Source organism: Neodiprion virginianus, chromosome 2, assembly GCF_021901495.1.
Source record: "Neodiprion virginianus isolate iyNeoVirg1 chromosome 2, iyNeoVirg1.1, whole genome shotgun sequence".
NCBI classification, from domain to species: domain Eukaryota; kingdom Metazoa; phylum Arthropoda; class Insecta; order Hymenoptera; family Diprionidae; genus Neodiprion; species Neodiprion virginianus.
The window spans coordinates 4869392-4892136 of record NC_060878.1 but is presented as its reverse complement, the minus strand read 5'-3'; the positions used below and the strand labels follow the sequence as shown (position 1 = coordinate 4892136).

Here is a 22745-nt window from a genome sequence, read left to right as displayed (position 1 = left end):
TTGAAGACTCTGGAGAAATATAGGTATTAACTGTGTTCCGAGTGGAAAGCTCGCTTCTGGTTTAATTCCCCAACTGAACTCAAGTGAAACAAAATTTCAGCATCAACGCGCATCTCGATCCTCGAAACATGATTTACAATCAGATCCACGGAGTAAAAAGTTAAAAAGGTAATAAATTTGTCAGATTTGAATGAATTTACCATAGTGCAAATGATAATACAAGCATTATTCAAATAATTTTCAGTTCAGTTAGTTTGTCACAGAAATCAGGTTGATTCTCTTCCCTCTATTCCCCTTTTTTTTCTGTGCCTTGTTTCTTTTTTGTTCCGCTGGAAAGGGAGGCGCGGAAATTTGATGGACATTGAATACCGTTGATGGATCGAACCCTGGTGCACAGATCGAGTGATGAACAAATTTGCCTGAGGTTTTATCACCGCGACATGTATACGCGACCTATATAACCGTCCGGTAGCCGAAAGTTCATATTGGTTTGTATACACGGGGCGGGATGACGGCCGGATTGATTTGACGTCGGTGAAACGAAACGGAATAAATACAGGGTGAAAAAGAAAAATGATGCACGCGTGTTAGCGTTATCGTTATCGCAGTTCCGTCGCTACGAATAAGGGTCGTGGTTAGGAGAGGAAGAGAGAGGAGGAGGGGAGGTTTTGACTTTCATTTCGTTCTCCCCCGGGGGCAGAGAGGTGGAAAATTAGAGAAATACGCGGCAGGCATCAGCAGCTGGGCTGTTTAATACGACTTTGTGTAACACAGTTGGCGAACCCATCGCCACTGGCTGTTGCCTAACTGGGGGTCGGGGGCGGGGTATGAAGTGCGATAAGCAATACGCGGCGGTGGAAGTTGCGTTATCACGGAATCGCGTACAACACACGAAAGCACACACGCGCGCGTTTAATATGTTGGGGAAACAAGCGTTTTCCTCCTCCGCATGCCAAAACGAGATCTTTATAATTACCCGGGGGGGGGGGGGGGGGGGGATGCCCTCCGGCATAAACCGAGTTTAAAAATTAAGAATAAGTGTCTACAACGCGAGGTGAGGAGGAGGGCTTCACTTCTCCCTCTTAAAACTTTCCACCCTACGCACAACGACGGAAAGGCTCGCGGCCAATTACCACCCTCGTTATTGTTCCAAAATAAAGCTCTCGAGTTTTGTGAAAATATTTTTATCTAATTCCCTACTCTAACTTCTTCTTGCGGCCTCGTTGGAACTTTGCATTATCATCATCATCATCATCACCGAAAATATGACGTCACCTCTGTGATTATTATTCAGGCCGTCTTCATCGGCTTTGGTGTAATATCATCAATCACTATCAATTAACGTCTGCTCTAATTAATTGTATAGCTATTCCTAATGAGTGCAAATTGAAGCCTATCGATGTGGAATGCGCGCTCTAAAGGCCGTCGACATCGGAACGCGGACAAAACGCATTCCGCAAACGGGGTCAACGAGAGGACTAGTTTTATACCTACAGGTTGTTTTTTTTTTTTTTTTTTTTTTTATTTTTTTTTTCTTCATCTACTTCTCCCTCCTCTTCTCCACTCTTTTCACCCATCTTCCACTCCCATTACGATTCAGATACTTTCTATACGTACCGATGAAGAGATTGGAGTTAAGATCAGGAATAAACAACATTCGGTAAAGATTTTCTCAAGCCAGTTCAGTGTTTTTAAAGTTAAATTTGCCGTTTTTAAAGCACGTTACAGTGTTTGGAAATTATTTTCCGAAGTCTTTCGCCGCTCAGAGGAGAGGAAAATAAAGTGATTAGAAGTCTACGGTGTAACTTTAGAAGGCCGGAAAATTAGTTGACGTGAAGAGAAGAGAACAGATTTAGTCCAGGGACCGCTGCACCGGATTGCGAGAGAGTTTACTATTTTCCTATGAGGAGAGAGAAAGGGGACAGAAGAAAAACAGAAAAATAAAATGAAATAAAAAGGGAATGGAACAGATGAGCATGGCGAGGATAGAAAAAGAAGAGACTGAACATAAAAAAAAAAAAAAAATATCAAATTGGTAAAAGGTTCTGAGGCTATTGAATAAAAGAAAAGGAGTCACTCGGTCGCCGACCGCCTTCACCAGCAGAGTTCCAACAGGAATTCAGTTACGTTTTGTACAAAGTAGGTAGATACGTATATATCTATAGCATACGAAGCATGTATTCCGGTGAATTCCAACAGATTGTGCAAAAAATAAACGTTACAAATATAGACTGTTCTAAACTACTCGCGAGAAGAAGTAAAAAAAATTTATTTCAAGCTCGTGTCAATCACGTCATAATATATTATGGTATATACTCCATTCAACTGTACGATAAAAAAAAATTTGTTTTCGAAAAAATGACTAAGAGATGATTTTTTTTGCAGCCAAATGTTTTGTTCGATATTTTCTACATGAGATTATCTACGATACTTTCGGCGAGGAGACGCGAGCCACGAATTAGAAACTTGAAAGTTTTCTTGTTTTCATCGACGCGAAGTGTCAAGTCTGTAGTTTCACGTTTCCCATCATCATCCCAGGAGCGTATGTCGATCACGGAAATTCCAAAAGTCTCCGAACGCGTTATACCTTTCGGCCCTAAACAAACTCTTTTTCCTATACATATATTTTCCCGCGAGGACCTCAGTTTTCGTATCGATTTGTTGGGGTGCGTTCCCCTTCTCCTGCCTCTGCACTTTCTCCCCTCGAATTTTCCCTCTGCCGCTCCGGATGAAGAAAAAAAAAGACTAGTCAAGGATTCCGTCTGCGGCAAGGGGATCGTGAAGCGGAGGGAATGTGTGTCCTACAATGTAGGTCATAATTTCGTTTGGGGGGTGGGTGGGGGTGGAACGCGCTCGTCAACGTCAATGATGACCCGTCGACTCTTTTCTCTTCTTGCGGAAAACGAGCAACGATGTTTTGCCGGCTGGTTCCGAGACGCGAAATTTAATTACGTACAGCTTTTCGAAGCCGGACCGAATCGGAGTTGATTTTCTTCATCGATTCAATGGGAATTTAGTCAGACAACTGTAAGCCCGAAACGCGGCAGCGGCAGCCAGATTCAGCAAGCCATGCATGTAAGGGCGTTTCGCAATTTCCCGTAAACCGCAACACCCGGAGAAATTTATCGCGGCTCAGAAAACCGCCATTGGTACCTACACAGGCCGGCTTTACCCCCCTGTGGATGCATCGGGTCTGCACCAGGGTACCTAAAAGGGGCGGAAAACGCGGTCGCGCAAACCTCAATCTCATCCCCATGCCGATGTTCTCTGTTCTTCCTCCCGGGATGCGACACGGGATTTAACACCAGTGATATTCTTCCTTCCGAGTCGCTAACGCAACTTTTCAAACGAACGAATGATCGGCAGACTCGAGCTACCTCGTTGTGGTAGAAATTATCTCGCAAGGGCGATCTGAACATCGGATACATTAACGCTAGGCGTCGCATTCTTGATGTGCATGTTTGGCCATTCGACCGCGAATTCATATCTCTATATTCCGGCGATAATTGCGAGTGAGCGAAGCATGCATAATCCGGTAGTTAGCAGTTCTGCTTAACGATCCGCGAGCTGTAATCCCAGACAAGCCACAATACCCGGACCACCAACCTCGCACGACTTATGCAGCAGCAGCAGCATCCGCAGTATCATGTCTCGGCCTAGTCTGTATGCGTATACCTACCCACCTTCAGGTAATAACGAACTGAAACCGTACGCCGCTGTATCACGCACATTTAAAGGCACCAGGTACACGCATACAGAGTTACACTTTGCTGCAGGTGTGAGAAAGTTTGTCCTCATCGTGCAGAGAAAGAAAAAGAAATGGAAAAAAGTAAACTACAATTTTAGAAAACTAACAAACGCGAGAGTTCGTTAATTACGCTTCGCAGGTACGTCGACGATCCCTTGTCTTTTTCTCTTGTCCTCCCGGTATGGAATACAGACTATCCTACCCCTATGCAAGGTGGCGGAATGCAAGCCAAGAGTTATAAGCTACGTGAGAACTACCTGTGTAATATCCTTTATCATCGCCAGACACGAGAGGTATTTTCCCCGTATAAACCGTGCTTTCCAACCCCGTGAAAGTTTCGTAACGAAACACGTACGCCGGGAAACCTGCGACCCAAGGGTATAAAGGGTGCTGCTATTCCTCGTCACCCTGCATGCGGTTTGAAAAGACGGGTGCACAATCACTCTCGAGAAATTTCCCCGCACGGAAAATACCCGAGGTGTGCCGCAGAGATTTTATTAGTTCTGTGATTGCGTTGTAGTATCTACATCGAAAAAGATTGGACACGGATTTTTTTACATGCCAATTCGGATGTTCGAAGGGTAAGAACCATCCCTCAAATTCACCTCCAAGAAATAAGTAATACATGCTCTTGGAGTAAAAATACGGGTTTAATGTTTATTAATGCGCGTCAAGGACATAACGAAATGAAGAAAATCGGTGAGGTACACTTCAGCTACTCTCCTTGTCAGAGATTAATTTGGAAGCATGGAACCGGCGGAAACGCGAAACAAGAAAAAGTGGCTCTGCTGGAATTTAAATGAAATTTGTGAACGATAATCGAGGGCATTCACCTCGCGAAATGAACTTGACCGGTTTGCCTAAAAGGCCTGAGCGTGTAAGGTGATTTTTGACAAAGTTCACCGCGGTAATCCACGCGAGGATTGGGACACGGGACGAGAGTTTACATCGGGTTTAGGGTGAGGCCTGAGGCGCAACGACCGATTCCTGTATCAAGATCTTGGCCGTTGAAGAGGGGAAATTCTCCCACGGTCCCTAATTCAGCCTCGGTGATTAATTGCGCATTGTTATACGGTCCTAGCGCGGCGTCTTCTCGCGTTGTTCTCTACAACCTGGTCTCCCCGAAAACTACCCAGATTCTCAAAGTACTTGGTCTAGCCCCGTCTTGTTGTGCCAGCGAACGAACTTCCAGGCCCCAACGGTTCGTGCCGATTTCAACAGTATGTCCCTTCTTCTCGTAACCACCACCAACCCAACCCTCGTTCCCTCAAACATTTCTCCGCCCTTGTTTACGAACTCGTAAATAGTGAAATTCCCATGTCCGCATGTAGCTAATGCGACCTCGCCAACTAGCGAACAAGGAACTATTACAATGCAGGTACTGCATGCGTACCGCGATGGTGACAAATTACGGAATCAAGACATCGTACTGTGTTTGTCCGAAACCTAAACTCACGACAAAAATTGATAATGAACCAACTGCGACGATGAATGGTTCAATAGCGCCCAGCTAATTCGAGTGATAATTTTTCTTTACTAGTATTAACGTCCGAAGCGACTGATGCGCAGCGAGATCTGGAGATCATCATAAAGTCCACTTGAGATTTCCCAGCATCCGAAGTAGGATGCTACCTCGCGTTAAGATAATGACGGGCAGACGCGTCGGCGAGTTTTTTTTACCGGCGTAAGAAAGCACAACGATCAGTAGACCGCGAGGTTCTTAAATATGTGGGTCCGACACGGGCGTTAGTTTGTCTTGCCCCCCCCCCCCCCCCTCTTACCATTAGTCAGATAAATGCTCTCTCACGTTGATGGAAAGTATCGAATGACTCACCCGTGTGCGTTCTCTGGTGAGCTTTGAGGTGCGAACTCTTCGTGTAGACCTTCTTGCAGCCGGGAAACTGGCACTTGTGTATCCGCCTTTTCGTGTCAGGTGGACTGTGCTCGTGACTCCGGGCGTGATGCCTTTGGACGACCGTCGCCGCGACTGGATTCGCACTGACGTGCTGGTGCTGCGCACCCACCGCCGTTGGAAAGCCGTTCGTCGCGACGGATATCAGTCTGGAACGACAGAGGAAAAGGATCAGAGATCGGCCTGCGACAATTGGCTCTCGATACCGACGTGAATTGCTGTTGTTGCTGTAACTCACCTCGCCACTCCCTGTGGACTGCTGGCCGTCACCCTGACGATTGCACTTCTGCCACCGGTACCGTGGAGATTTAGGTGATGGTGAACGTCCAGCATCGAACTGCCGCTGGAAGAGTGACTCGAATTCGAGTGACCCTGACCAGACTCGGGACTTGATGGTGGCGTCAGGATTTGGCCCTCGCCTTCGCACCCGCTGTCGTCCTCCTCTTCGATCTCCTGAAAGGGTACAAGAAGAGGGGGGTGTGTGGTTAGCTTTTGACTCGCTCCCGAGGACTACCAGTACTACTTGTCGACCAGGCAAAGAGAGAAATGAAAGGCGGTTCGTGCACACCTCTTGCTCCTCATCCTCCTCGAGGTCTTCGCTTGGCTCCTTTTTCAGGATCAGTGCTCTGCAGGATAGCGAAGGCGAACTGTCCCAGGAGAGGGCGGAGCAGGCCGAACTCGCCGACGACATCGAGAGCGAGTCGAGGTGTCGATCATGGTTGTGGTCACCCGGGCTGAACTTTATGTCGTTAAGACCGAGGGGATCTCTGTCGTCGGATGTCGTTGTGACCTGCGACAAGCCGCGAGGATATGATCCATTTGTACAAAGTTTCGTTTTCCAACAAAGGTGTACTAACAAGAATCCTAGTACCGCTCGAGCTACTGTTTCTTACCTCCATTTTAATCGGGGAGTCGAACTGCGCGTTTGCGTTCCCCGTCGACGCTGTCCACGAAATGGGGGGCGCTCTGAAGAGGTTCCATGGCGCCGTGTCCAACTCCGTGGGTAATTTTTTGTACGACTGTAGCTTAGGCTCGTCCTTCAGGTACCTCTCCATCTCGTAGCATGTCTGAAAAGCAAATTCAAAGTCGGTTAGTGTCAGCGAGTAATTTTCTGGTTCAGAGTTACCAGGGGAACAGGATAAAAGGTTTCGAAGACTGCGAAGCGTTCGTACTCGTATACTCGGGGTAAAAAGAGCCAGAGATATGGTGGAAGGCGCGGAGAACGCTTGGACCGAGACGAGCGGCATTCCATACGGAATCTAAGCAAACAGTAACGCGGGGCGAAGGGAAGTGCTCGGTGCTCGAGGTGCGGGATATCCGTGTAGTCGCTCGGAAGATAAACGAGAAATTACTCAACTCCAACGTACATGTAAAGCAAAGTTGACATAACTCTGCGCGTTAGCCAAGTTAGTGTACCACTCGAGTAGGCTGCGAACTGGTTGCCGTAGGCTGGCAACGGGTTCTTCGCAGCGGCTGAGCGTCGGAGAGAGAGTGTAAAGTTATCATCGTGCCTCCTTCCGTGCAGAATTCTCTGCGTCTCATCTCTGCTCCGCTTTGCTCTCCCCTCCATTTCTCTCTTCGCCGTTTCTCTCCACTCGAGCTTCGACCAAAATGAGATTATACGCTCACCCTCCGAGCGAAGCACTCCCCGTTAATTAATTACTATTATAGCTGTTTACCCCGCTCCTCACTTCCACCATCACTGCCACCGCCAGCCGAGGCAGCAGCGGCGGCAGTAGAAGCAACTCTGCCCTGTGCAGCCAGCCGAAGTCAAAGCCCGATCGAACGTCCCCCACCCCCCAAAGAGGACGGGGTAATCTGTAAAACCCATCCCCTAGGTTAAGCCGAGCAATAACTCGCACGCTTTGGAAATAAATCCGATTTCCAACGAGCCGTTTGACGAGGACCCTGAAATATGTATCTTGGTCCCCGCGTCTGAGTCTGCTTATTGATAAATATTCATTCATTTCTTCGAACGGTTTTCCCCTACCACTGTCCGTAATACTACTCGAGGCAAGAGGGCTTACCTCGGAGCGAAGGAAACGGGATTTTCTCGTACCAAAACGACGAGGGCTGAATCGCGATTGTTGGTAAGCTCCGCGTGTACCCAAGGGCAATAATTGTTGGGCGAGTGTTGTAGTCGGCGCCATTGTTTTCCAGACATTGCCTCAATTGACTGAAGCGATGACAAACGATTGTAGGAACGAGCAGTTTCTGGGAGAAGGGGGCTATTTTTTTTCTTTTGCCCCCTTTGTTTAGTCGACTGGGAGAGACTCATCCACGCGGGGGCGGCTCGGTCTTGTCGCCGGGAAAGTTGCTGCTGCCCCCGCTTAACTGTTCTCCTCGTTGTGATTTTCCCAGGGTTAAAGTCAGTCCCTCTCGTCATCCTCTTTCTGCCCTGACGAATAAGGGGGTGGGATTCTTTGTGCTCTAAGCTCCGGTCTCGTCATCCCGCGGACTCGCCGAGTGAGAGGAAGAGGGCGAAAGAACGAGATTGTCTCTTCGCTGCCTCAGAGATATAACACAACTATAATCGCAACCCGGAGCCGAGTGATCGTCGCGGGAAACACGCTGATAACAGCAACTATATTAACGAGTAAACGAGAACTGCTTTATTTTTACCTTGTTTCCCCGGCCGGCTGTGATGGAGGGACTTTATTTCCCTCATTTTTCTTAACCCTGTTTTCTTTCTTCCCTTTAGTCTTTTCTCGTTCCATAGGTACTTTTTTTTCTCGCATATAAACGGGGTTTTTTTGTTTCACTCCGTTTCTACTACTTATCGCATGTATTTTCTCTTCTCCTGTTTCTGCTGTTCCTCATTTGATATCATAAAGTTGTTGCTCGTTCCCTCGTTGCCGGGAATTCTTTGTAACGGCGACGTTTCATCGAGATTGGAAGGACGAATTTACTCCACAATCAGCCAGACTTTTCATTGCTACAAACATTCACTGAATGGCCAGTTTTTTTTTTTTTTCTTCACAAAAATGGGCAAAAAATCTACGCGCATTATGGCCTCAAGCATTCCTCGAACTCGACGCTTTCATATTCGTGCCAACCTTTTGGACACTCAAAGTAAAGTGGACACCTAATGTGGTATCTAAGTCACGGAACGGCTTGACACCGGAGAGATGATGCGGTAATGGACCGACGTTCTTTCTTTCACAATGTTAAGCCGGAGAAAAGAAGAGAACTTGATCTGACAAGTGTGTGTGCTTAGCGCTACGTGAATTCTCTCATCTCACAGAGAGCAGGAACTGCTTTCCATCATCCCTGTGGTCAGGAATTATCACAGAGAAAAAGGGAGAAACAAAAAAAGCGCTAGCCTGTAATAATCAAGATGCTCACCCCATTCAGGCGCCAATTGCATTATATTTCTTTCAGAGGGACGCGCGATGTAGTTTTGACGATGGACTCGCGAGATACGTCCGGACCTATAATTATGCCATGCCACATGTGGTGAGCCATGCACCAGGCATCCCTTGGTTGTTTGCGTTACGTGCAAATATAGGAGTATACATACAATGCGATGATAATCTGTATGGTTAGAGAAATTTCAACAATAACCTTATCGTCGGTACAGTTTGTTTAGTTGGTTATACTTTATCGTATGTACATACCTACTCTTGGTACAAGCATCGCGCATAGACACCGTGGAGTCCTGAGTAAATATACGAATGATGAGCCGAAGGAAACAGCCGAGCGGTGGGACAGACACACTGGGCGTTGAATATTCCAGATGGGGTAAAAATAATTGCTGGTATTCATCCACTTCCGGCGTCGTTTCGGGGGTAAAGCCCGTTACTTTCACGAGTGTTCGTTCGCCTAGCTTCGCACCGAGACGATGCTGCCAATCGTGTCTAGAACCTCCCCAACCAACCGGACAGAGATCCATAATTCGCGCGGCCGTTAAAGGAAGGGAGGAAAAAAAAGTTTTATAGACTATAGCCCGAGCTAATTTTTTATCCGAGCTCATTAATTAGGACTAATTGCGATATGGAAATAGAAGTTTGAGCTCGTTAGTCGAACGGGAATGAAAATAATTAATTTCAAACTTCTAGCGGCGCGCGAACTCCTTCCTCGGACCGAGTTATTATTACTCGCCGTGCAGTACACGGCATTATATTATTTATACCAATACACTTTGCTACGATTCTAAGGCATTTCACGTGTTTCTTTGCTCTGCTCGCACACTTATTCGAACTCATTCGCGCAGTGCCGCAGCTACCCGTTCAGCCCTTGCACACCTTTTCAGTCCATAGAGGTGTGAATCGTTACATAAGAAAATGAAAAAATAAAATCAACGGCATTCAGACCTTTTAATTAAACACGCACGGGCCGACGGGTCTAAATGGGAATAAGGAACGCGGCGTAATACGCAACACTCGCGCAACGGCTGAAACTATGAACTCATCCTTAATATGTATTAATCTGATTATCGTTCCGGAAATGTTTTACCTCCCAAGCCGCTACCTCGCGAACAGAAACTGGGTGCACAGTGGTTTAACTTTCCAGCTGGCCTCATGCGTCACGATTAGTTACTTAATTTGATACAACCCGTACAGCTATACGCAACGGCACTCTCCTTTGCTTCCGTTTATGTCGGCGTTGCTGCACTATAAACCCCGGATCCTCTTTTCCTTCGAGAACGATAAAATTATCCCCAGTTATCAGGTCGTTAGCTTCGTTCCCCAGGTTTAACCCGGAAACTTTAGGCCTTGCCTAATGGCCAGAGTGGATTACTTTCTTACTTTTATTTTATTTTTTAGTTTGATCATTACTCGGAAATTCTTTATCTGTTTTTCCCTTTTGTCCCCCCAGCGCTGTGTTTGCCGCGGGCATTTTTCACCGTTACATTTCTATCACGATTTACGCGCTCCAAAGATAGGACAGCTTAAAGAACGACCGATCGATCAAATTTTTCTATATTATTCCTATGATTCTGTTTACACCCTTGTAGTCCGATGGTTCGATAAAAATAAATAGAGTAAAAATATTAGCCACCCACTCCCCCCACCTCGAAAATTTTCCGCAAAGGAACTCACAAAGGCTGCGAGGAGCTGGGGATCTTGGCGCACGTGTTGCCTGCGGGTGAAAATTCATGGCTGAGAAAGAGCCTCTCACACTCGAAGCGTCATCGTCGGCATGTGAGTACCGCGGTAGGATATTTCGGTTAAGAGGAGATGGAAGGAGCCCAACGATTCGCTGAATTTCGAGCATCAGAGAAGTCCGGGAGGAATTCTCCTTGGGCGTTTGCTGTGAACTGTGAAAATTTCAACCTCATATACACCGTCCTTACGGTGGATGATGGTAGCGCGGCATTGTCAACTAAACCCTCCGTACCCATTTGCCGCGTCCACGAAATTTTTCCTCCCCATATGCGCGGGAAATCCACGCTGCTTAATTTCCCGCCGAATAAACCGCCTTGCATACATTTCGAGTCTCGCTCGATATGACGCAGCCTGTAATATATATACATATATGCATACATATATATATATATGTGTGTGTATCTACATACCGGCTATACGCTTACACCTGTTGCCGCGGGTGTTGGCCTTAGAGTCGACGTACGACTCTCTGAGACACCGATCGAGCGAGCGAGCGTAAGACCTTTGACAAAGTTTACCACCGACAAAGATCAGTTTGGCCGAAGCAACCAATGCACGGTGCCAGACTGAAAGGCTGGGTCTAAATTAAACTTCGGGCTAAGTCGGTAGTGGCGCCAGTCCGAGGTCCACCTAGCGGGTGAAATTCGACGTGGGATTTCGGTGAACCGGAGCTAGCAGAGCGAGGGAAGATCAACAAAGGACGGAGGAGAGAAAATAGGTGAAAATAGTATATCTTATCTTCCTGGTTCACTCGGCCCGGAACAAGTCGTCGTAAGTAATCGGGAGGTTTACACCGCGACGAACACGAGGCGGTTAAAGTTTCCAGCGTTTCTCGGTCCGGTATATATGGAAGCCGGAGGCGGGACGACGCCGCTGGATATCTATAGTCTTTTTATTATTAGCGCCATTAAACCTGAAACTGCGTAATAATTTAAAAATTCACCGTCGCTAGGAGCTGGCTGCTAGGCGGGCCGTGTAGCCTCGCCTCGCATTTCGTCGATTATAACGGCTTTCCAGCTCCGTTTCCCGCCCCTTTCCAATAACGCCGGATTCTCGAGCCCGACAGAAAACGATGGCTCGTGTTATCTAACGGAAGCCCCGAGGGATGCATCCGTGGTCTCGCTACTTCTTGCCTCACAAAAGTGAAAGAAAGAAAGAAACGTACGAGGGCGCATAGCGGAAGGCTAGGCGATGGCTGTTCTGCCGGTGATGGAACCGTCCGAGGAATTGTGACTTTGCCCATATCGTACACCGTCGATTGTTGCTACGTTCCCACAGATATTGGATGGTTTGGGTCCCCAAGAGGCCCGTCGAGGCTTGTGGTTCTATGCAGACAACAGTCGTACGGAGGAATCCCGTTCATGAGTTAAGGTGGCTAGCCACTCTTGTTCTTTCCTTGCCTGAATGATCCCCGATCTATCTTCGCTACTCCGGCAGCTTCGCCCGCTCCAGCATTGGGTAATGGAACGACTTGATGATTTCTGAACAATGCTCTTCTAAATCATCAAAGCTGACCGCACAGCTGGAGAGAAGTTGAAATAGAAAAAAAAAAAATAAATAAAAATAGAGATTAACAGATATGAGAGAGCCAGGACTGGCTGTAATTGTCATCTCTTCGCGAGGAGAAGGAATACAACGTCCTGGTGTAGCGGGCATGGTTTTCCCTCGAAGGCATTCACTCCCAGAAGTGCTGCTGAATTGTTCGAATGCGGGCGAACGGGGGACGGGAAAGTTGAAAGGGACGCGTTAACGCATGGCGGGCGCAAATGGTGGAGAGTGAAAAAGAGAGGAAGAAGCACTGGCCACGACACCGCGGGAAGATAGTAGGCCTTCTGTGCACGATGTGGCCGAGTGTATGGGTTGTACGGGTTCTTCGTCGTACAAAGCCCAGCTCTGTTTCATTCACGACAAACGAAAGACAAAACCAACGACGACGACTCTCCATACGCCACCGGTTGCACCCATCCCCCCCACACTTTCTCGGCTCGTATCTCCTCCATGCGATGTTTCACTGTTTACTATTTACTACGAGAGCTGGTACATGCATGCACTCCCACTGGTATACGTACCCTCTTTCATCGAACCAACCAAGAGTGTTCCAGAGGTTTGAATGAAGAGAGAAAGAGAGAGAGAGAGACTGGTGAGTTTGTGCAAGGGTTGGGCGGAAAGACAGCGACAACATTGAGGGTAAAGGGAGGAAAGAAACGGCGGAGAGAAAACAGAAGCGTAAACCACTTGACGCTGGGATAATCTTAAACCGCGGGAGGTTATCTCCTTGAATAGGGATGAAAACTTGTGCAGTAATTCTGAGCAACTGTCATTAACAGAGACAGGGCAGGAACTCGTTGGCTCGTTTGCTCGTTCTCTCGGTTCTCAGATAGCGAGCGAGAAGTAGGAGGACAGAATGAATGATAACCGCTCTACTCCCAACCACACGGGGACGTCGTACCCCGGGAGCAAGTAGGTATGGCTTTGAGCCAGACCGTTAAAGAGAAGCCGAAAAGTTTTGAAGAGAGCGACGATAAAATGGAAAATTTATTATTTTCCAAAGTCGAATTTGAAATCCAGTGTCCCCGTGTGTACGTGTGCCTTCGGAAAGGTGTTACATGCACGAGGAGACCGATCGTTCGTTCAAGCCGCTGTGTGGAAAAGCGTATATCTTCACGGATTTTCGTTTCCATTTTCCTCTCTCCTTTCATATTCCCCAGCCCCTGCAACGTTGTCATTCCTCATCGTCGCGAAAGTGATTCTTGTTCCCTGTAAGAAAAAAAAACTTCAACGCTGAGGAGACACTCGCGACGCTCGTCTTGAAACCAACGACGAGGACGACGAGCGAATAGCTCGGGGTCAGGGTTAACAACGCTAACGAGCCAAGACTGAATGAGTTACGACTAATTCGGTACGTCGGTTGAATGCGTCCACCTCGGCGCTACGAGACGCACGAGACTTACGCTACGTATAGGCCAGATGCCAGATGCCAAGCCCCACCACGTGCACATCCCTGCGCGTAACTTCAGTTGAGACCAATAACGGGATACGTGACGGTTACTGCACAGCTTCGTTAGAACCTCGTGGTACGACTCGGGATGACGGCTTCAAGATAGGCCATTGCAATTGTTCCTCCGCATTCTGACGTCACCTCGTTACTACTTAACCCCACTGGCGATACACGTATCCTCAATTCACGTTCGTACTGCGAATGTAAAATACGCTGACGGTTTTCGACGTGTTCGTTGTTCGCCGAGAACCAATCGGATCTTCTTATCTCAGATTTCCACGGATCCAGCAGACTTGGTCGGTTTTTGTAAAAGGACTTTCGGAGGAAATACCGAGGGAAGATAAATCACGAGTTTATTGCTCGTAACTGTACGAAGAGACGAAATAAAACGCACGAAAGAAAAAACTTTGGTCTTATTTACCGATAGAGAGTTGATAAGGCAATGAATCATAGATTACAAATGCGTTGTAAACGGGTGCGAGATCGAAGTTTCTTTCAGTAGTAAAAAAGAACCCGAGAATTACCGTTCTTTTTATTTTTTCCTCAGCCAGACTCTCTGGTCTCAGAGAAATCTTTCTACCGTTAAATGTCGGTTCCTACCCAACAACGGCCACTGTAACGACCAACCGGAGTTTCTCAAACAACAAGAAGTTGCAGAACAAGATTCATTGCAGCTATACTGCAGCATAGGTTCTTATCCAGCCATTGAAGATGGGAATGGAAAGAGGGAAGCGAGAATATTGGCAATTGTAAATGTACAATGATAACGGATCTCGGCATGGTGCAACTGATTGCTGTAGTTGTAAGAGCCGCGTCTAGGTTAGATATTTATAGAAGGATGCTGGGACCGAGTGGGCATGGGTGCATCGGTGCGTACGTGGGACGCAGCGGGAATATTATGCCACATGGATCCAGACAGCGTCACTACGGCTGTGTGTATACGTTGCAACAGCACCAACAGTACGAACAGCAGCGGCAGCAGCATCGGGTACTCTCGACATTATTGGTTAAACCGTCGTCGGCGACGACGACGATGTGACATGAGACGACGGACGGGGATGACGCTTGGCGATGTTCCGTGTAAGTACGGCCTGTCAGCTGTCGTTGCTGGTGCAAACAACAGGCATTGATGCGTCAAAACAGAAAAAACTCAGGGACAAAAGTGTGTGTTCTGCCCCAAGAAGGCGCGGAGAAGAGTTCAACCATAGGCAGACATTTTTGCTGGGTTTTTACCGTTCCCTTATTGTTCGTCGTATCAAGAAATATGTGGAGAAAATCGAAGGAAAGGGCCAAAAAGGACTCCGCACTCTAGCTTCAGGCTTTTTCGCTATCCGACCAGCATCGTCTGAACAATAAGAAAGATTCGATTGAATTTTTCCAACAATCCTCAAGGCACAGAGTAGACATATTACCAATTTCTCTTAAAGCACTTACAGATTTCTCGTTCTTCCTCGTCATTTTTAATGAACCTGCGAAGAAGCCACTCATCGCCGTAGCCAAACAGTTCACGACGAAGCTAGTTGGTGAAACGTGTATTCCTTCGGGGTTTCCAGCAGCTTCATTTTCGTTGACGAAAAGGAGAAAGAGGAACTAAAGCGAGAAGTAGGAAAGGGGGGGAGGGGGGAGACGAGGAGGTGGATGTCAATACACGTCATTCTTCGCGCAACGTTGGTGATACGGACCATTACCAGATCGCTGAAGTGTCGTGGTGGTGATGATGAGGACAGCCAGCGCACGGGGAGGACGAGTGAAAGAGCGCAGTCAGGAAAGGGGAGATGGACTATGAATAGAGGCTGAGAAAGACGCGAGCAGAAGCGAACCACCGACAGGATAGGAGTTGGTTATTAACGGAGCTTCCATCGTCGGCTAAGAAACTTAACAGATTTTGATCCTTCGGCTTGCCAGATGATTTTTTTTCAAACTCTTAGCTGAAATTGGATTTTAAAAATTCGGTATGTATTCTTAAACACCTCTGTGTGGGAAAAACGTTACAGAACGATGCCGTAGCATTGATTCCAATGGTTTTACCGCCCATTCCACGTTAAGTTAATTCAAATCCTATTCAGTTGGCGCAAAGATAGAAGGAGATCAACGTTTCGGGTGTCGTTCTGACAAGTATTACTCTTTCGATTGTTTTTCGGAATTAGCATAAAAAGCGTTTAATCTCGAAAAACAGAGGAAAAAAGTAGATTTAAAAAACAATTCCATATACCTGAAACGTCAGAGCACACATGCAGAGAGTCGGGAGGCGGAGAGGCTCGCATATGTCGTTTAAATTAATTTAATCCCAACAATACACATTCAAGTTTGGAATTCATACGCTGTCAACGGCAGCGCGACTCGTCGGAGTGAATAGATAGACATTACGGATGTCATACAGGAGCGAAGTGCCATCCGTTCGCTCTCCGGGCGATACGGGGTACAGAGATAGAGTGAGGGAGAAGGAGAAGAGAGAGAGGGAAGGCAAGGGGGTGTGAGAGAGAAGGGAACACACGGCCGTAGAGACAGAGATGCGAGTATTTATATACACACACGTAGAGACAAACACGGAGAAACGCGTTCACGGCCGTTCCTCGTAACGTCAACGACAACGACGACGACGACTCGACGCACGTTCGCTGACGTGACATCCTATGCGAGTACGTATCTTGCATACACCGATCAATTCTCAGGCTCGCTACTAGCTAGGCTTGCGGCTAGCTAGCTGGTTTGGTGGCGAATGTCTTCGGCTCGTCGCGAAGAAAGGGCGAAGAAGAAGTTATCCAAGTTTCGAACGCCTTATCCCAGCGGGATTTTTCTTTCGTGCCGAGGAGACGTGAGCTGGATTCCTTCTCCTTGTTTTTCTGGCCGGGGAAAAAGGACTGGAAAAAAGGATGTGTGGGGGAGTATCTCGTCTGATAGAGAAGCTCTGCTTTTTCCAACTCGGCTGACAGGCATACACGAATCTTTTTGGTGTGGCGAATTTTCAAGAAATTGATTGCAAGCTTATTAATTAAGGAGGCAAAACGGCGGTTAATTGTTCTCGGAAGCCCCTCTCTACTCTCCTGCTCACCCGAAACGGGAAACTTTTCATGATTAAGGCCCAACTTTCAAGTTTCAAATCGCCTGTAACGAGTAAATTACTTTGGCAAAAGTTTTAATTGTTTTAACAACGCTCCGGCTACGGTGAAAATAGTTAAAATCACGAGCCGAGTAATAATATAACTCTTTGATTATTATTATGCACCTGTACACCTGCTACGTGTCTCTACTTCTTATTTCTCCGTCCGCTCCGCAGGCATTAAACAGACTACCGAATGGACGGGGCGATAAGCGAGGTATGACCTGTCTATTAACGCTCATATCGCAATCCCTTTACAAGCAATTAACAACGGAGATTTTGCGTTATACGATCTCGTAACGTGAGCTCATGAAAATGACGACTAGGTAGGTATCGTGAACCAGAAATGATAAAACTGGCCGACGGTTTCGACGACGACATTAATTCCTCGCCAACTTGTTATCGTTCTCCCTGATGAGGGATGATAAAGGAACCCTTTATTATTTGGAATTTCGTGTTCCGTAAGCACGCGGGAGAGACAGAGATAAAGAGAGAGAGAGGGAGAGAATTATCGGTTCCTAAATGAGAAAGGAATAAACGCGTGCCTTGCGCAATCCGTTTGATATACTCGTCACGCATCGTACAGGTGTCTGCCAGATGTTACTTCGGCAGGCATTACGCAGCGAGGATGCTTGGTTCGTACCAAAAGTCCTTCCTATGGTGGAATAAACCTTTTGTCTTAATTGAAATACAGGCACCGTGTAACGATCGGCGTCGCGACGTGTCGTTATGTCGAATTCCAACACGCAAGGGTCTTTGTTTCTGGAACCGTTCGGTCCACGTTACAGCGATAATACAAAGTTCATTTTTGTAGCGGTGCCTGGTGGTTATCACACAGCAGACAAACGAGTCCCGACTCATCCTGAATACAGGTTGAGCAAAAACGACTCCGATTCTCATCACTGTCCGCACAGGTTATACGAGTAGAACACTGCCTCAACGATTTGGTCCACTTTAACCGCAAGTCGTTGTTGCCGCTGCAGCCCACGATACCTTTTACGGCAAACGTGAAAGTTCAATGATGTCACCCCGCCGGCAAATTGTACGCGTCCAAAGGCCGCGTTTTGCACGTGCTAATACGTAACTACGTCGAGTCATCGGCCGTAGGAAAGTTTGCCGAATACAACATAAATCGGTAGCAGACCGAGTCGCAAGAGTTTGTCATCAGGTACGCGGTTCACGAACATGGCTCCTGAATTTAATACCTCCACGTCAATCGAGTGCTGCAACGACGGCAAGCGTGATTTGATGTTGGTTTTCATTCGTCATTCGGAGAATTTAGCCTTCGCTTACTGAAACCGTGTGACAAGTATTTCCTACTCCTAGTTTTTCCCTGCTACGCACTGCGAGCAAACGAAAGAACGAACAACACTGCGGCATGGATAAATGGCTTCTGTTTTCCCAAAGCCAACCATGGAGCAGCAGGATTGGGATTGGTTTAACACCTCCGGTCTGCAACGGCGTGCTGCATGAGGCGAGAGAGCGATTTTTCCCACGCAATTTATTTCATTAAAAAGTTCAACCATAAATTTCAGTTTCAGCATTTCGCCGAGCACGGCCTCTGCTCGTTAGCGAAGCTGGGTAAGGCCGGAGGTAGAGCTAGAGACAGAGCTGGAGCAAAGCTAGACCAAGCCCGGCAGGTATTAGCGGCCACGGTGCTCGCTTCGTAGGCGATGCATAATTCAAGTGTCTAGTTTGTCGCTTTCGGAGCAGTAGGGAAACTCTCGACGGGTGTACATCATGTATAAGCTTGACATCGTCATACACAGGAGCTTGGTCGTGGAAGCATTCAAATTGTTTACCCCGAATTGGTGCTCGTTCCCTGGAAGCACAAGGAGTAAAAACGAAGAGAGAACGAAGAAAAAATTCACCGCTACGAACTCACTCGCGAGGGACAAAGACGAGCAGAGAGTCTCGGTTATATTACCAGGGTGAGCTCAAGGATCAGCGACGTGGCATTCGCAGGTTGTATTCTTTTCCCTCTTAACACACCCCAGCTCGCAGGGCGGGAATAAGAAAGAAATTCAATCTCACGGAGTCGGTTTCTTCTACTGTTCCAGTTTGTTTGACGGCAAAAGCGTTGCACCGTTGTAGTTCCAAAATACTTTTCCTATTTGCTCCTCTCTCTCGCGAGATTTTTTCATCGTCGAACACCGCGTCGTGTAACGCCATCTTTTCCACGTCGACCTGCGGCCACTGCCCGTCCCTTTTGCCCTTCCCTCAGCCCACGACCTGTTGGCCAACCCCGGCGCTTCAGACGAGAAGACTTTGGCAAGGCACGAAGGTTTACACGGCCAATCTCGCTTTGATGTCCGTAGTAGCACGGTTCCACCACGGTAGGTGGGCACACCTAGCGCCGGTACAACCCTCCGCCCTTCCTACCCCCAACCCCAACCCCGCCTCGCCAAAGTCGTCTGTACCTGCAAGCTGTGTAAACGTTTATACGCGCCGATGTCGGCGAACCTGCGAAACGCCGTCCCTGGAACGAACGCAAGTAGCGACTTTAATCCTGCAACATTGCACGCCGTCGCTTCCGAAGACAAGGAGGGGCGTAACTCGCTTTACGAGCCAATGAAACAACCCGAACTGATAGTTTGCACGAGCGGGAAACGCTATCGTTAATATCAAAACGGTCCGCGTCATTCTCTTTCGACAAATTTCATTACCGTTAAACATCGCGACAAGTGCAGGTACCATTTACGGGATTTGCGCAACACAATTTTTACGGAAGACCGGCAGTATGCAAGGGCACGCGTTTTTTGAGACGTCGATTTTTTTTACGATCGCATTGATCGTTTCTAACTCAGATCGTTTTGCGATTCGCTTCGCCGTTCGCGTAAACAACGGACAAATCGGTGTGCGGCACCTTTTGCTAAACCGGAAGAGTAGCAGGTTATGTAGTGTACGGTTTGCCTCGGAGCATGTGCGTTTGTGTGGAAGAGAAGGGAGGAGCTCTGTAACCCGACAATAACAGACGGTTTAACGTCATCATCATCACGACCGCAAATATCTTGAATTAACGTTTATTCAATTATAACCTCGGTGTTTAAATATATTACATTTCTCCGGTCCTTCCGGAATCGGTTAAACTCCTGCCTTAAATTAATCTCAAGGGTTTAATTTCTGTTATAACTCCAACCACGGTAGAGTTAGTATTACACAATTCTACCCTTCTCACTTTCTCTTCTCTACGTAACTGAGAAATCTACCGACCGTTAAAAGTGTCTCGCTTACACTAAAATCCCTACAAAACAGAGTTGGGTCAATCGCTTTCACCTTGGACACTATTTTCTTGCGCGCCGAAATTTTGGGATGTTTTAAACAAGTATAAGTAGGTAGAAACGTTGATGTTAATAAATGAATATGTTACAAGCAGCTTGTAATTAATATCATAATATGTTTATCTTATAACATCAATGTTTCTACCTAATAGTACGAGTTTAAAACTTTTCAAAATTTCGATTCGCTAGAAAATGGCGGCCAAGGTGGAAGCGATTGACCGGATTCTGTTTTGTAGAGACTATAGTTTACACCATTCGCAAACTCGTGCAACAAATGTCAAAATGACGGCTTTACACTCGATACTCGCTGATCTCTGTAATACTCCGGCAATTTCGATCAAGCCGGCGAGAAAAGCTGCCGGTACGTTTCGACTACAGGTTCGTTAATGCGCGGGCACTGATTCAACGCGTTCTGAATTCCAACTGTTTTCATCGATCCCAGCACCGTTGCAACGCGACACCAAAGAGTTGAAGAGAAAAAGAGTAGACGGGACGCGATATCTCCGGGCGTATCAAAGTCATCGCGGTATCTGATGGTGCATGAAATTTTAAAGAAAACCATCTCACCGGCAGCAGTCAGAGTGTCGGTCGGTGTCGTCGTCTCGCGAGGATTATAACACTTATATCCCTGCAGCAGCTACCTACTTAGCATACAAACCCGCAACCCGCGAAGGAGATTCCCCCAGGTGCAATGTCTGGCTTTTAACTGCCCAGGGATCGCGGGGAATAAAAATGATTGTCTACCATTTTTCACCAATATTACACCCTCGCTCCGTACCGCCGTTCCTCCCACGATTCGGGGTCACACGTCAACCCTTTCCCTCTTACCGGGGCAATATGCGTCCCCGGATGGTTTAAAAAAATTCCTCAGCAAATACCGGGCACCACCCTGGGGGCAGCTTCAGCTGACGTTGAAGGCCGAACCCGAGCGACCGTCAAACTCTGTTAAACACGACACTCCATATTCCTCTGGGTTGAAAAACAAAATTTATGTATTCTCTCTGTGTACTTGATTCTTTATTTCGCAGTGCTACCAGGGAATGGAAGATGGAAGATTAAGAGGAAATGTTCATTCGCGCAACAGTTCTTACCGGCAGGAGAAAACGAGAGAAAAAGGATTGAAAAAGCCAACGGGAATTGACGGGAGAGACGCGTTTTTACGATAAACCGTTAAGTCAAAATACGCGTAACGCATGGACGCAGTTGTAGTCGACAATGGGCGAGGCGGTAGTACGAGCCGATATCTGCCAAGTGCAAGGAAAATCGCAATGGGGATACACAGAGAGTTTTATCTGCCGTTGAGCATTGTATATATATATAGGATGTGTATATTTCAGAAACGATTACTGGACACTTTACGGCCCCGTCCAAGATCGGCAGTCCGGTGCAACAGCGGCGGCAACGTAGCCATCTTCTTCGGGAGGAGAAGAAATAAATAAAACTGAAAATAAGAGAAGCATTTTTACACTGGGTATACGTTAAGGTCTTTCGGATTTATTATGGATTTACATTCGAACCCGTGTTGTTTTATCGCCGCATGGAGAGTTTAGTCTCATTTTCACACTTTTTAATGTTCTCATTTCTGTAGAATTCGGTCTATAGACCGAAGAATCGACTGACTTGAATAACAAACATCGTTACATAAGTTTGACGCAAGTGTTCGGGTTCGCTCCTTATTTGCTCTCGACCACCGGCGGTGGGAATAATCTGCGACTTTATTCCCTTGGTACATAATGTACTATTTTCCCACTCTGAAATTAGCCAATTGAGTTTTGTCGGTTTCTTTTTTCGCCGGTCTTTTTCGCGGACCGATATATCTGTCGGTAGATAGGTAGCACATTCTTCACGGTCGGTATTTCTGCTGGTACAATATTTTCAACGTTGTCTTTACTCTCGAAATCGCCTCCCTCCTTCTGCACTCGCGTTTTAGCTTTTGCGTTTATTTCACCCTCGACATCAACAAACATCTTGATTATACCTTGAAAGCCGGCTCGACTCGAGTCGCCTGCAAGCTCCTCGGTCCTTCTCCCTCCTTCCTCCTTTCTCCCACTTCTCTTCCGCCCCATACATTCGCCAGGCGGAGTTCGAGTCAAGGATCGGAGGGTTGAGTCGGTGGAAAAGCTCGACCCCCGGTAGTATTTGCATGCGAAATTAATGCCTTTATATTTTGTCTCGAAATAAACGCGAGTTTGCACAAAGAAGCGACCGTTTATACACACCTATATCCTGTACGCCTATTCTTTGAAGGCGTTGACTATACAACGGAACTTTTAAACAGCTTCAAATTGTATCCTAACAAACTTCTATCACCTGGCGTATTCGAGACGAATTCTTTTTGCACTCAACGTGTAAAAAGAGAGGGAAAAAGAAGAAGAAGAAAAAAAAATCATCACCTTCCTTGCTGTAAATCACATTCGGACCGTTCAGCACTTTTTCGTAGAGCTAATTTCGCGTTAAATGTCGTTAATTTCTCGTTCGCTCTGCACCATCCGCGTTTTGGAATTCTTTTCCCGGCTTTGTGGACCGAGGACAAGTGATCGTAATTACGAGCATCGCCGTAGTCCTGTACTGGCTGATTCCCGATTCTTATCGATCAAA

At 47.0% G+C, this 22745-nt stretch overlaps 1 protein-coding gene across 1 annotated transcript in view; it reads right to left on the bottom strand.

The window, feature by feature from the left end:
- LOC124297293 (Krueppel-like factor 6) overlaps window positions 1–22745 on the bottom strand; it is a 209411-nt gene that overhangs the window by 4766 nt on the left and 181900 nt on the right. Inside the window, exons 2-5 of the mRNA XM_046748168.1 lie at window positions 6554–6727; window positions 6229–6450; window positions 5899–6113; window positions 5583–5809 (exon numbers count right to left, since the gene is read on the bottom strand). Coding sequence (XP_046604124.1) covers window positions 5583–5809; window positions 5899–6113; window positions 6229–6450; window positions 6554–6727 — 838 coding nt within the window. The remainder of the gene's footprint in view (window positions 1–5582; window positions 5810–5898; window positions 6114–6228; window positions 6451–6553; window positions 6728–22745) is intronic.